We start from the raw sequence: 15,637 nt of genomic DNA, 5'->3' as shown, positions 1-15,637 counted from the left end.
ATTAAGACATAATAAAATGTATTACAGGTAAACTGAGTATATATAGTAATAGTTTAGACACTTTATAAAATATTAAATTTCCCTTTGCTCTTTTAGATGTCATATTACCTTTATAAAAATTAAATTATCTAACTTATTAGTACTTTAAAATTATCTTTATCTTACACATCTAAATTTATTATACCATTTTTCAGGGAAATCTGCTGTGTGAATTCTAAATAACTTGAAGCCTATCAGTACTGTTGAGAACGCATGGTTGTAATTCTAAAGTGGTTCATGGCAAAAAAAAAAGCCTGAGAGAACAAATGCTTTAGATGCTATAATCCACAACATGATCCCTAAGAATCAGGAACTATAAAATCCGAGGGACATTTAAAGGTTATTTCAAAGAATAGCAGAAGTAATATGCACATGAGATAAAGATCCCCCAATTATCTAGTACATTAATACCTTTCCTGTTAACAGAAGTACTCTTGTCTCTTCTGAAATATAACTCTTGTCATTACAGAAGTCCTATCAAAAAAACAAAAAAAGTGAACATATTTTTATTGTCCATACAAGACTTTTCAAGGCATTCTGCTTTACAATAACAGTTTCATTTGTGCTAAGAAACATATCAAACCATCAAAGCATATTTCATGAACCATACCATAAGTCTAGTTTTAAAATTAACTCAGTGACACACAAGACTTAGTCAAATGTCAGATATAAATTACTTAAATCACATTTATTTTTGGCAGCGCCACGCGGCTTGCAGGAGCCTAGTTCCCTGACCAGGAATTGAATCCAGGCCATTGGCAGTGAAAGCACGGAGTCCTAACCACTGGAATGCCAGGCAATTCCCTTAAATCACATTTTAAATAAAACACACTTCTATTCTTTCATACGGTTCAGGGCAAACAGTCTCCAGTTTATTCAATGAACTATGTTCTCCACTCTATTATAAAATTTACTTTTTAAAAATTTATTTGGCCGCACCACGTGGCACGCGGGATCTTAGTTCCCAGACCAGGGACTGAAGCCACGCCTCCTCAGTGGAAGCACGGAGTCTTAAGCTCTGGACTGCCAGGAAGTCCCTAAAATTTACTTCTTTGGGGCTCTCAAAGCATCCAAAATGGTACTATGCATATATCAGGCACTTAATATTCACTAAAAGAACCCCACACAGAATCTCAAGAAAATTATCCTTACTGAAAAAAAAATCTGTTACTTTAATTAAAAATATTTTGTTTCCTAGAACCATAAGTAGACTGTCCAAATCATAAAGGTAAATACACCATCAAAATCTAATTAAGTCAATTATAATGTTCTTTGGCAGCAGTGATATTAACCAGTTAATAAATGAATTAAACCAAATGTGGACACTGATGATACTTCTTAAAGTTATATCTGTGTAAGAGTTCGATTTGATCCTGTGGTGCCTCTATGTGTTAATTATCCTGGGAATAGCACATGAGTAAACCACAATGGTCTCACGGAAGCAAAATGACTTACTACCATCTGGAAGTTCATTAATTTTTAAGAAATCGCACTTAAAAAATTATTTTTCTTTTATTAAGTTTACCTTCACACTAGTGTCACAGAAAAGAACAGAGGGCTTAAATGTGCCTATAAAAAGAAATAACACTTTTGGCATGTGTTCTAGGCAAGGCTGTATCTTTCTTTTCTTCCCCACAAAGGCTTTTATGTAGCTAAAATAAATGTTACATGAAGATATACTATAGCTTCACTTAGCTCACTATCTTAATATGCCTAGTTTTCTCCTGTCTGAATTTATACCATATTAAAAGCAACATATTAGAAAAGGAAATGAGGAAAGCTGATCATTGAAAACAGAAGAAAACTGAAATTATTATTAAGAAGGCTAAAGACATCCTAAGTTTCATATCAAAACAAGAAACAATTAGAATTAGGTGTAGTGACAAACAGCAATTTAAATTCTTGATGATGTATGAAGATTCTATTTGGGTACTATTCCAGTCATGATAGCCCTGGGTCAACAATAAAGTAAATTTAAATTCAAGAGCTCACTCAGGAGTATTTATAAAGACCAGTAAATTCAATGAGAACAGAAGTAACTTTGCGGGCTTCCCTGGTGGCGCAGTGGTTGAGAGTCTGCCTGCCAATGCAGGGGACACGGGTTCGAGCCCTGGTCTGGGAAGATCCCACATGCCACGGAGCAACTGGGCCCGTGAGCCACAATTACTGAGCCTGCGCGTCTGGAGCCTGTGCTCCGCAACAAGAGAGGCCGCGATGGTGAGAGGCCCGCGCACCGCGATGAAGAGTGGTCCCCACTTGCCGCAACTAGAGAAAGCCCTCGCACAGACACGAAGACTCAACACAGCCATAAATAAATAAATAAATAAATAAATAAATAAATAAAAGAACGTGAATTTCTTAAAAAAAAAAAAAAAAAAAAAGAAGTAACTTTGCAATCTTTATTATTCCTACCAAAACCAGGCAGAGTAAATTCTGAGTACTAAATCAAAGTCTGATTAAAATTTTTGTTGAAAATTTTAAATGCCTTATTTTTTCCAATTAAAAATATTAAGGATAGTTTTTTAAACAAAGCACAGGAAAGTTAAAACTTTAAAATACCACCTTAAAATGGGTAATAAATAAAAGGCATTCTTTTTGGAAAAGTTTCTTAATCCAAATTAGCTGGAAAAACTTAAAGAGCTTTAGTTAGCTGAAAAATTTACTTACATGGAAAACTTCATTTGCTGACAGCAGAATAAATGTACTATTTATTATTAATACCATTTATTAAATGCTTACTTTGTGACAAACTCTTAGAAACCTAGGTATATTAGTAATTGTTCACAGGTATTATCATCATCTGCATTTTAGAGATGAAGACATTGAGACTTAGAAGAGTTAACATGTGTAAGGTCCCTCAAATTAGAAATGGTTGATTTGAATCCAAGTCTGTCAATTGCCAAGACCAATTCCATTCATTCTAACATTTTATTTCATATATAGATGTATATATATTTATACTCTACCAAATATTTTGTTTACTTCTTGTCTGAAAAAATACTAACAGTGTTTTAATGAGATGAAAACAATTTAAGAAATTTGAAAATTCCTCTTACATATTAGAAATATCCAGAAGGAATAGCTCACATAGGAACACCACCACCAAGCTTGATTTGTATTCTCTACTCTGTAAGGTGAGAATGATATTTTTCAGGCTTTGGAAGACAATCTCCCATTTCTTGATAAACTCACAGAGGTATATATTTTTTTTTTACTCTGTAGTCAAGACAGTCCAATACTTGCCACTAGGGTTGATAGTAACAAATTTAAATAGGTTTAGTATGGTAGAAAAATGAAGGGAAGAAAATTACCTTTTCAGGTTGTGTAAAAAATTTCATTGGAAGGACCGGATCCTTTGGTGAATCTGCATTGCACAAAGCACTTTTACTATTTATAACACACAGGGCCACATCACACACTGTATAAAGTTTCTAGGGAGGAAAAAAAAAAAATCACATATACCTTTCAGTAGTGAAAAATAACCACAAGTACCAATTCTAACCAACATATAAAATCGAATCAAAACAATAATATGGGGTTATTATTTATTCCTTGAACATTCTGCATTTGTATTTGGCATTTCTTCTTATGTAGCCTCCTAGTAAACAACAACAACAAAAAACCCTTCATCTTAATTTAACATGAATGCCAAGTATGTGTTAAAAACAACAAACCAAACTAAAGGAAACATACAAAAAGAATATCTACTTGTCTGTAACTCTTACTAAAAGTTCTTAAGACAGCATAGCTGTAAATTTTACTAGTTCTTATTCCTGTGCTCTGTAGAAGTTTTAATATCTTTTTCAAAGTAATAAACGTTCTTCAAATAATAGAACTCAATTTAATGAAATAAAGTAAAAACTAGGTATATAGTTTTAATAAACATTCTGTAATCTATTTTATTATGTAATAGGAAAAACAAGTGGGACAAGGGTCATAATATTTTTTCCTGTAATATCTTAATACCCACTGGCCTAATATATATCTTACTTCATTTGTCTTGGATTCATCTGGAGACTGGGCATCTTTTGTTAGCTTGATGTTCTCTGCCATCTTTTTCATAAAGGCATGGCTGTTATTTTCATTCTTTGTCATTAAAACTTCAAGCATGAACCACAGGCACCTAAATGACAAACATATTCACTTAGTAAAGAGACTGACTGTAGGTGCTTTTGCTTAAGGGATTATATAGCTTACTGGGAAGTTCTGTTGTCTGAATATAGTAAGAGTACAATACAGAGAAAACTCTAATGATTAATAGAAATATCCTGTTAATAATATTCAATTCAAATAGAATCATATCACAAATAACAAATATGAACACACAGCTTAATATGAGAAAGCCTGACAGTTTCATGAGGCACACAAAGATTCATTCTATAGGTATTTAATAGACATTTAGATGATATAACGTGTATTAATATCCAGCAATGATAAGCAAACCAGCGTACAGCACAGTCTTGCCATTTTGACTATCTGCAAGCTATGTAGAAGATCTAAGACTGGTATGTAATTCAACTGTGACATAACTCTGAATTTCACATGCTATGAGGCTGGTGTGCATAGTAACCAGTAATTCAGCTAACTAGTTACATCTCAAACCATTTTTGCTGTTTTCTACTTGTTACTTTATATTCATTTAATACATAAAGTGTCTGAAGGTGACACCTGAATTTCTAAGTAAAAATGAATCCCAAATCAGGATGAACATTAGAATCACTTGGGGAGCTTACATCGACAAATCTAGGATCAAAGCCTATTATCAAGTTCCCATGATGATTCTCAGGCAGCCACCACAGACTTACTGTTTTACTCCATCAACAGGAGAGAAAAAACATTTGATGATAATCTATGTATACTTCTTTGGCTACAGTATATGTAAATGTCTTAAGAGATTACTGTAAGGGGGGAACTACATTATAGTTTGTTTTTAGTAGACCTGTCTTACAAGACATACTAAACTCAGTCCTTCGGGCTGAAATGAAAAAACAATAGATAGTAACTTGAAGCTGTAAGAAATAAAGAACACTGGTAAAGGTAATCACATACGTAATATAAAGCCAGCATTACTGAACTTCTGATTTGTAACTCCTTTTTAAATATATGACTTAAAAGGCAAATGCATAAAATAATAATCATATATATGTGAAATAAAACAATGTATAAAGATATAATTTTATCAATTAAAATATAAAGGGAGTGGAATAAAGTTGTATAAAAGCATACTGTATAAAGATACTCAAAAGTACTGCATGCTAGATAGAACCAAAAAGTATGTGCCAGTGATTTCAATTTTAACTGACGACTTCAGTACTTTTCCCACATCACTGTTGCCCCTCGCAAATCTAATCCCTTTTTCACATGACTGCCTTGCAACTGAAATAGGGCTAAAAAGGTTCCTTAACATAGACCTTGTGTTCTAGGCAAATACATACATCACTTTTTCACTTTATGAAAGTGCTTTCTGGGAAATCCCAAAATAAAAGTTATTAAAAAAAAAAAAAGGAAAAAGAATTTGCAAATAAAATGTATTTATTAAGTAAACAGAAATTAGAATTGGAAGATATTTTAGGGATTATCTATTTCATATCCTGCATTTTATGGATAAGGCAACTGAAGCAGAGAAGTAAAGTTTTTACTCAGATAGCTGAGACTAGAACCTATGTCTCCTGAAAGAGCTACAGGAGGCAGATAAATGTTGATTACAACCTCAAATAAGATTAGGGATAAGGCTTCATGTCCCACATAGAAAAATCATAGTACTTTAAATACAAGCTGAAGGAACCAATTTAAAAGTGCAAAGCAAAAGCACAGCAATGGGAAAATAGACATTGCTTTACAGTTTCTTGGAGGTCATTTGTAGACAATCCTAGGCTACTTCGGACTTGTTCACTCACCCTGCATCATATATAAAGTTCTATTTTACATAAAAACACTTCTTAAACAAGTGTTTTGCAATTGTTTACCTGCCTGTCTTTTCACTAGAGACAAATCTCTCTGTGACTGGTGTAACAAATCTAATTTTGTATTACCATAGACCTGCCACAGAGTATCTCGTATGTGTGTGCATATTTTTGAGGAATTATCTTTTGAGGTTGAAGTATAGTTTAGTTTTAAGGAGAGAAATTTTCACTACATGGCTTTCTAAATTATCAAACTGAAGTAACTGAAGCCCATCTTAATACAAAGGTAAAAATAACATAAAGACCAAATCAACTTATTTCACAGACTCAGCTAAAGCTAACTGCAAACAAACAGGAAACAAAGAAAACAACCAAACAGAACTTATTAGATAGGAACAATTTTGTAAGAGGAAACTTAAAATTTACAATAAAAGAATAAAACCATAAGAATGTTTTTATTCTAATGGGAATAGTAAAAGGAAAAAATTTAGCATTTTTTAAAAAGGAAAAATAATTTTTAGACTTCTTAAAAATCAACATGACTTACTCTTTAATATCACGAAGTTGATCAACATCTTGTGATCTTGTAAAATCTGGATCATGGGCTAGCAGGTGAATCATATATGGAACTACATACTCAGGCAACAGCGATAATAATTTCTCTGAAGTGAAAACATTATTATTAACAATAGTAATAATAGCCTTTATAAAAATCCCTCCCTAATTTACGTTCTAACTGCTTCAGTTAACATTTTTTCCCTCAGTTACTTCTAAATTAGAGGCAAAATGACATCTAGATGATACTGAAATACTTTTTTCAATTTTGAAGGCTACTGAAGACAAAGGATAATTTAAGATTGAGTCCCTGGAAAAGCTAGGAAAGTAATTCTTTACTCTCTGACATCAGAGCAATGTGTTCAAATCAAGCCACACTGCTGATTCCATAAGAAAAAACGCAGTTCCTCCAAACAGTTTTATGCATTATAAATAGGACTCAGAAACCAGGATTTTAGATTTTACTTACATCTTAACTACAACATACAGCATTCTATAAAAGTCCCAGTGTTATTATAAACTATAATAGAAATATATGAAATAAAACCCTCCAAATTGATACACTGACAAGATATATCTGCACACTGAGCACTTTGAAAGTTACTTACCAGTAGCCATGGGGTTCTGTTTAATGTACTCCCTGCGTATACTGATATTTTTTAGTAAACACTGTCGTGCATGTGCTCTTCTCTCCTTCACAGGATCTTTGGCACACAAGGCAAAGATCGCCATATACTCCAATGGGAGGAGTAACTTCACAAGTGCCTTATGTAGCTTCTGAGCAAATATCTGCCTTACTTGATAGCACTCATCCTACAGCAGCACAAAACGAAAAATACTTAAATAAAAGTATTAGTACTTTTAAAACCATGACAAAAACCCCTAGTTTAGTTTTTAAAATTTGGCAAACATTTACAAAAGGACAGTTTAAGCATTTTTAATGTATTCATTTTTTTTTTTTAAAAAAGATAATTATACTGAGGGAGTAAATAACTTAAGTTTGGGGAGTTAACTGGTTAGAATGGTAATAATAGCAATTCCTTTTGTGCATACATCCATACAGCAAATGGATCTGTAATCTATAGAAAGTAAATAAATTTAACTTTGAAGGCCAAGTAAATGACAAAAATAAGATTGTTACTTACATTAATAACAAGCGCACAGAGCTGAAACTGTTCTGGGGTTATAATTTCATGGTAACAAGGTTCCTGAGCAAGCTTCATTATGGCACTACCAGCAGCTAATCGCAAGCGAGACATATCAGATTTACTATAAACAAACAAAAAAGAAATAAACATTTCCTATAACCATTATCATTCACAAAACTCTTTGATCCCTTTTTGACTGTTAAGGTCTTTAGCATAATTTATGCTTAAAATGACATAATGTACAAATATGGGAAAGTTACTTTGAGTCCTTCAATTCAACACAGGGCAGAAGGCTCAAATCATTGTGACTATCTGATATTAAATTTATCTGCCTTCATTTAAAAATTTTTTATTTATTATTTTATTCAGGTATAGCTGATTTATAATATACTAATTTCAGGTGTACAACATAGTGATTCAAAATTTTTATAGATTATACTCCATTTATATTTATTATAAAATCTTGGCTATATTCCCCATGTTGTACAATATATCCTTGTACCTTATTTTATACATAGTAGTTTGTACCTTTTAAGCCTGTACCCCTATCTTGCCCCTCCCCCTCCACAACAGTAACCACTGGTTTGTTCTCTGTATCTGTGAGTCTGTTTCTTTGTTATATTCACTAGTTTAATTAATTAATCAATCAATCAATCAATTAATTAACTTTTTGGCTGTGTTGGGTCTTTGTTGCTGGATGCGGGCTTTCTCTAGTTGTGGCGAGCGGGGGCTACTCTTCGTTGCAGTGCGTGGGCTTCTCATTGCGGTGGCTTCTCTTGTTGTAGAGCACGGGCTCTAGGCACGCGGGCTTCAGTAGTTGTGGCCCACGGGCTCTACAGCGCAGGCTCAGTAGTTGTGGCACACGGGCTTAGTTGCTCTGCAGCATGTGCGATCTTCCCGGACCAGGGCTCGAACCCATGTCCCCTGCATTGGCAGGCGGATTCTTAACCATTGTGCCACCAGGGAAGTCCTCATTAGTTTCTTTCAATTTTTTAGATTCTACATATAAGTGATAACATACAGTATTGTCTTTGTCTGACTTATTTCACTAAGCGTGATACTCTCCAAGTCCATTCATGTTGTTGCAAATGGCAAAATTTCATTCTTTTTTTATGTCTGCCTTCATTTTTAGTTACACTCTAGCTCAGATCTTCCACCACAGCTAATCAAGTCTGCTTACGCTTACAACAGCACTAACTGCAACGCTAGCAAGAAACATTTACATTAGGAACTGTATTCCTCATTTTAAGAGGCATTCACATTCATCATAGAAAACTTGATATTAAAAAAACCTGAAAAATTAAAAATCACTTATTTAAAATCTATTGTATTTCCCACAATTTTTAAATGCATCCACATATTTACACAGACATAACAGAAATCAATCTTAAGCCTACAAATGTCTGATGAAATGGAGGGGCTACGAATTAGGAGGTGATTTGTACCAGAAAGTGGGTGGCATCAGACAAATATCTAAAAGGAAAGGATATGGAGGTGAGAGCCAGTCTCTCTCAGGTCCTAGTCTCTGAGGCAGACTTTCCTTTGCAACAGGAAGTTTTCCAAGGGAATCTAGGGAGTCCAGGCACTCCCACCCACACCCAGTCAACTTTTATTACCTAAATTGTAAAACGTGACAGTGAGGTGGTGAAAGGATAGTCTTCTTACTTCAACCGCTATAAGGAACATAACATAGCTTTGATATTTTAAAGACTTTAGGAAATGTGGAAAGCTGCCCTGAATCCACAAGGGACTATTATTTAGCATACAGGAGGAGAAAACATGGCACTCTTGGACCACATGACTATCAAACTGAGCACAGGTAACAATGAGGGACCCTCAAATGGCTTCTGAGGCAAATGATTCAGGAATTAAAAAAATTAATGCTACTATTTGTGTACTTAACTCTGTAAGATGAGGAAACTGAGGCTTAGAAAAGTGACTTATGCAAGTTCACACAGCTAGTAAATGGAGCGTAGGTAGAGTTGAATGAGTTTCTGATTCCAGAGCCTAAGCTAAACTATGGGATACATAAAATCTAATTAAGATCTGCATAATATTTCATAACATGTGTGTTCCACAGTTAACCATTCCCCTATCTTCTGTGATGATAAAAAATGCTGGAAAGAACATGTTTGTACATATATTTTTGTATGATTCTTTTATAATTTCATGAGTGTAAAAATAAAGAGTCAAAAAAAAAAGTCAATGGATAACATTTTTAAGGACTTAGAAACAAAATGCCAAACTGTCCTGCCAAGACTGTGCCCATTTATATTCACAGGAGTTATGAGGGAACCCATTTCCCTGATCCCATGGAGTGATGATTGCTTAAAAAGCTTTTTGCTGATTTGACAGACAACAGGTTCCACTTAAATTAAAATTGTACTTATTGTATTTAGTGATGTCAAACAGTTTTTTAAAGGTAAACTGCTAATATATAATCTTCATCTTTATTGGGGATCCTATTTATCATTGATTTGTAAGAGCTCATTATTAAGCCTTTGCTATACACTGTACACAGTTTCCCCAAATTTAAAACTTCTCATTATCCCTACTCTTCAATCTGTTCATGCAAAGCTACCCTTGGCTTATTTTATGATAAAAATAATTTTTGATTGTTTTCCTCACTGTAATTGTGCATTTCCTATCTCCTCCACTAGAATGCATATTCCTTAGAGGGAGAGATTACTGTATCTTTAAAAGGCTTGGTAGTACCTGGCATGATAGTGCTGAATAAATACTGAAAGCATAAATAAATAGTTAAATCTATCTTCTAACAAAAATTTTAAAGTAAGAATTCATCACAAGTAGAATTTTTCAGTTATTTCAGCTGGACCCTAGTAAATAAAAAATTTGGCTTTTATTTTCATCTTAAAAGGAACAGAAAGAAGAAATGGTGATTTCACAGATTTGAAGAGTGAACAGGTGTAGAAATGAAACAAATTTTTTTTTTGGCATTTGCAGAACCTTGTATAGTCTTCTGCAAACCATCAGGAGGCTGCATCTCTTCCTTCTTTGAACCTACACTGAAATTTTTATTCCCTTCGTGGCATCAAGACACTCTACTTGTTCAATCACTATACTAGGGTAAGTTCCTTAAAGGCAGGAACTGAATTTTATCTGTTTTTGCTGCAATGCTTTTCATAGTGTTTTGCAAAGAGTAGTAATTCAACAAATATTTGCTTAACTGATTCAAATATTGAAGCTAACTGTAACATTGCTATAGTGATTATGACTAAAAGTTTACTGGAAAAAGGTCAGTCTTTAGGAATGAAGAAAAATACACGATCATTATTCAGATACAAACCCCAAATAAGTATGTAAAATTTAAACACAAAGCACATAGTACAATTACAACAGTCAATATTAAGTAAATAATTCCTGTGTAAGCTCTACCAACATCTTGAGCTAAAAAAACCTGGAAAGGAAGAAAAATCTCACCTGATCTTCTTTTGCTCTGTCAGGTCACCCTCACTAACCAACATCGCTGATAATAACCGAAGAGTTGAATTGGCAGATTTAGACTGGTTGTTTTTCATACCCAACAGCCACCTTACCAGAAGTTTAATTGCCTGTACCTATAAAATATTAACATGCTAAAAAAAGAAAGCAACTTAAAATTCCACTTAAAGGGAAGATTACTTTATGTTAATTAGATTAGTGAGATTACTTAGCTGCCGGAAGACATGTTTTATTAAACAAGTCTATAGGATAATAACAATGAGAACTAATATTTATTCTGTTTAATCTATGCCAGGTACTTTCCCCAGAGTTACACATGTATTACTTTATTTAATCTCCCAAACAACTCTATGAGAGAGGTATTCTTATTTCCAATAAATAAGGCAATTTAGACACATTACTGTGATAACTTGCCCAAGGTCTGGCTCCTTGAATTCAGACTTTTCACACATGAAAAATTGCTTTTCAAATCATTTAAAAATATATTGTTTAAAAATAACTAAACTATACTGATTACAGTGATTAAAAATAACTATTTAGATAGACTAATATTTTTTGTAGTACTGAAAAACTATTTTGATTAAAAAACTAGGAGATTTCATAATTATTTGTAGCCGTAATTGCTTGGTGGCTTATACTCAAAAGATTGTTATGGAATACATGCAAGAACTAGCTAAAGAATGTAGATATTATTTACTATATTTACTGACAACCTGGATAAAGGAACTGATGGAATAAATGAGGACTATGAAGCTACTCAAGGTGAAACAGATTATCAATCAAGTAAGATGCTAATGAAGAAGTCTTGTTTTAAATTCCAAGACTACCCCTTTAAAAATTAGCTTTCCTGAGGGACGATTTACATCTATCAGAAGTTTTCAATATGACAGCCATCTGTTTTTGCCAAGTTAATATTCTTATGCCTGTAGACAGACATTGGTAAGAAGGCTAGGCCTGAGGTGCTTCTGAGCACCAATATTCTACAATCTCTATGTAAAACAGCCTCACTATCTAATTATCACTATCTAATTATCTTAGCAAGGCAGGAAGGTCTAAAGAACTTGCTGACATATACCTATATGTAAATAACTCAATGACAACTACAATTTGAGAAACATACAACTTTTGATTTAAAAATAAAGTACCTCATTTAAAATGCTTATTAACTGTTAGGTTTAAAAAAAAAGGGTATCTATAAATGTTCATTATCTCAACATAAAAGTTATTAAGACCTACACAAATTTACCTTTGCTAGTACTTCAGGGGAAACCTCTTCATCTGGAGACCATAATTTCCCATTCTTCTCACCTGTTGACTATAGACAATTGAATAAATTTAACTTTTAGAAAAAAATTTTAAATTTTGCTCATTAAGTTTTTCATGCTGAACAGTGCAGTGCTCTAGGAAACCCACAGAAAGTCACCAAGTAGGGACTGGAAAAGAAGAACAAAGTTGGAGGGCTCAAACTTCCTGATTTTGAAACTTAACTACAAATCTACAGGAATCAAGACAATGTGGCTGGTACCTACGTAAGTATAGACATATAGACCAATGGAATGAAACAGAAACCCAGAAAACCTCACATATATCACATATATGGTCTACTGATGTTTCACAAAAGTGCTAAGACCAATTATGAGGAAAAGAGCAGTCTCCTCAACAAATGGTGCTGGAAAAACTAGACATAGCCACAAGCAAAGGAATGAAGCTGGACTGTTACCTTATATCATATATAAAAATTAACTCAAAAAAATGGATCAAAAATCTTTACTTAAGAACTAAGACTAAAAAACTCCTAGAAGAAGGTACAGGGGAAAATTTTTATAATCCTGGAGTTGGAAAATACCAGACAAAGGTCTAATATTCAGAATATATAAAGAATGTTTACAACTCAACAACAACAAATTCAATTAAAAGTGGGCAAAAGGGGCTTCCCTGGTGGCGCAGTGGTTGAGAATCTGCCTGCTAATGCAGGGGACACGGGTTCGAGCCCTGGTCTGGGAAGATCCCACATGCCACGGAGCAGCTGGGCCCGTGAGCCACAACTACTGAGCCTGCGCGTCTGGAGCCTGTGCCCCGCAACGGGAGGGGCCGCGATAGTGAGAGGCCCGCGCACCGCGATGAAGAGCGGTCCCCACACCGCGATGAAGAGTGGCCCCCACTTGCCGCAACTAGAGAAAGCCCTCGCACGAACCGAAGACCCAGCACAGCCAAAAATAAATAAATAAATAAATAAAAATAAAAGTAGCTATAAAATTAAAAAAAAAAAATGTGATTAGCACCTCCTGAAACATGTAGATCTTTAGAAAAAAAAAAAAAAAAAGTGGGCAAAAGACTCAATATCTAAAGAACAGCCATTAAGCACATGAAAAAAAATCTCAACATCATTAGTCATTAGGGAAACAAATCAAAACCACAAGATACTACTTTGCACCTACCAGGATGACTATTATAAAAAAAAACCAGGAAAGAATAAGTGTTGGCCAAGATGCAGAGAAACTGGAAGCCTTGAGCATGGCTGCTGGGAATGTAAAATGGTACAGCCACTGTGGAAAAATGTCTGGCAGTCCCTCAGAAAGTTTAGCATAGAATGACCATGTGACCCAGCAATTCCACTCCTAGGTATATACCCCAAAGATCTGACTTTGGGCACTCAAATGTTCATATCAGCATTATTCACAACAGTCAAAAGGTGGAAAAAACCCAAGGGTCCATCAATAGAAGATAAATGAAATGTAAGTTACACATACAATGGAATATTATTCTGGCATAAAATGAAGTTCTGATACATACTACAACACAGCTGAATCTTGAAACCGTTATGCTAACAGAAATAAGCCAGACACACAAGGATAAATATTGTATGATAAGAGGTATCTAGAATAGGCGAATTCATAAAGCAGGAAAATAGAATAGAGGTTACCAGAGTCTGGGGGGAGCGAAGGCAATGGGGAGTTACTGGTTAATAGATACAGAGTTTCTCTCTAAGATGATGAAGTTCTGGAAATAGTGGCAATGGTTACACAACAATGTGGGTGTATATTTTAGGTGGTGGCTTGGGCCATTGTTGAGAGTTGCTTGGCTTTCCTGGGTTATCCTCTGTGTATACAGGAGGTACACATGTTATTAAACTTGTTTTTTAATAAAACAAAAAACACCCAACAAGAATGTGGGTGTATATAATGTAAGAGAACTGTACACTTAAAAGGGATAAAATGGCAAAGTTTATATTATTTATATTTTACTACACACAAAAAAAGAGAACTATCTTAAAATAGAATTTATCAACAATCAAGTCATCATTTAAGAAGTGTCAAATTTCACATTTGTTGCCAGCCACATCTATCAGTAGTGCAAACAACAGATGTATGGAGTAGGAAGTGAGGCTTTGGGCATGCTCTTGCATCCCTATCACATCCAAATGGAGGGAGAGAAAAGAGTAAGGAGTGTGCTGGCAAGTATTTTTTTTTTAAGTTCCAATACTGAGTGTTCAAAGGCTATTGGACCGTTTAGAAGGACTAGATAAATTGGATAAATTAGTACTGCACTGAAAGTCATCCACAATGATCCAGCAGGTAGACTGATTTGTGTCTTCATTCAATAACTCTTTAATTTAGATCCGTTTGGTAAAGCGGTGATTCTTAATCAGACACGTGTTTCAGTAATCACTTGGGGAGCCTTTTCAAGCTATACATCCCAAAGCTCCAACCCAATGCTAATTAATCAGTATGTGCACACACACACACTTCAATAACTAAAACAGAATACATAAATCTAATGCCAAAAGTGCAATGTAATTATATTTCAAAAAGCTAGTCAAGTACAATTCCACTTATACTTTAAACAATATTTGATAAAACAAAATTCTAGTACTCTAGTTAACTGTCCTTCATAGTGTTTGACTTATATTTTTTACTTCATGATTCATCTATCTCATGTTCTCATTTTTTTCTTTCTTCAAGAAGTGTTAAGTTCTAGTAATAGCTACACAGCAGGATGTCATTTGGAAATTTAAGTAAATAAGGAGGTAAAATATATAATAATTTTAAAGTAAAAGAGAATCATACAGAGAGAAGCAGAAGTGTTGTTTCTGTGACAAAGATGTAAACAGTCTTAATCTTATGATTCTAAATTTAATTAAATGAGAAACTTACCCTGTCATTCATTAGCAGATCTTTCACAATAAAATTTGCTACTACAGATTTCATTGGGGAAGCAAATTGATCTGGTGCTAACATAGATATGTGGCCCAATGAAACTAACGGAGTTATAAGTTGTTCTGGTACATCAGCATTGAGACTCCTACTGAGTGGCTATAAAAATAAAACAGTCAAAATTACTAGTTTGTTTTATAAATATCTAGACATTGTACAGAAACAGTAAATGTTCCTGAGTCCTCCTGAATTTATCATGCCCAAAAAAATCTGTTCTAATGAGATGATCAAAAGTAACTTCAATCATATTAGACACTTGACTCTTATTTCACCTACCAAAATTTAATAAGATTCAAAGAAGGTAAAAAAAGATAAA

General features: G+C 34.0%; 1 protein-coding gene across 5 annotated transcripts in view; it reads right to left on the bottom strand.

The window, feature by feature from the left end:
* The window catches only part of PDS5A (PDS5 cohesin associated factor A), a 125,287-nt gene that overhangs the window by 14,133 nt on the left and 95,517 nt on the right, over positions 1 to 15,637 (bottom strand). For all 5 annotated transcript variants that reach the window (XM_059923175.1, XM_059923174.1, XM_059923178.1 and 2 more), the window contains exons 21-29: positions 15,262 to 15,420; positions 12,354 to 12,422; positions 11,087 to 11,223; positions 7,643 to 7,766; positions 7,106 to 7,310; positions 6,490 to 6,604; positions 4,030 to 4,162; positions 3,351 to 3,470; positions 451 to 513 (exon numbers count right to left, since the gene is read on the bottom strand). In XM_059923175.1, coding sequence (XP_059779158.1) covers positions 451 to 513; positions 3,351 to 3,470; positions 4,030 to 4,162; positions 6,490 to 6,604; positions 7,106 to 7,310; positions 7,643 to 7,766; positions 11,087 to 11,223; positions 12,354 to 12,422; positions 15,262 to 15,420 — 1,125 coding nt within the window. The remainder of the gene's footprint in view (positions 1 to 450; positions 514 to 3,350; positions 3,471 to 4,029; positions 4,163 to 6,489; positions 6,605 to 7,105; positions 7,311 to 7,642; positions 7,767 to 11,086; positions 11,224 to 12,353; positions 12,423 to 15,261; positions 15,421 to 15,637) is intronic.

Source organism: Balaenoptera ricei, chromosome 5 (genome assembly GCF_028023285.1).
Source record: "Balaenoptera ricei isolate mBalRic1 chromosome 5, mBalRic1.hap2, whole genome shotgun sequence".
NCBI lineage: Eukaryota > Metazoa > Chordata > Mammalia > Artiodactyla > Balaenopteridae > Balaenoptera > Balaenoptera ricei.
The sequence above is the reverse complement of the archived record's forward strand: the minus strand, read 5'-3'. Positions and strand labels throughout refer to the sequence as shown.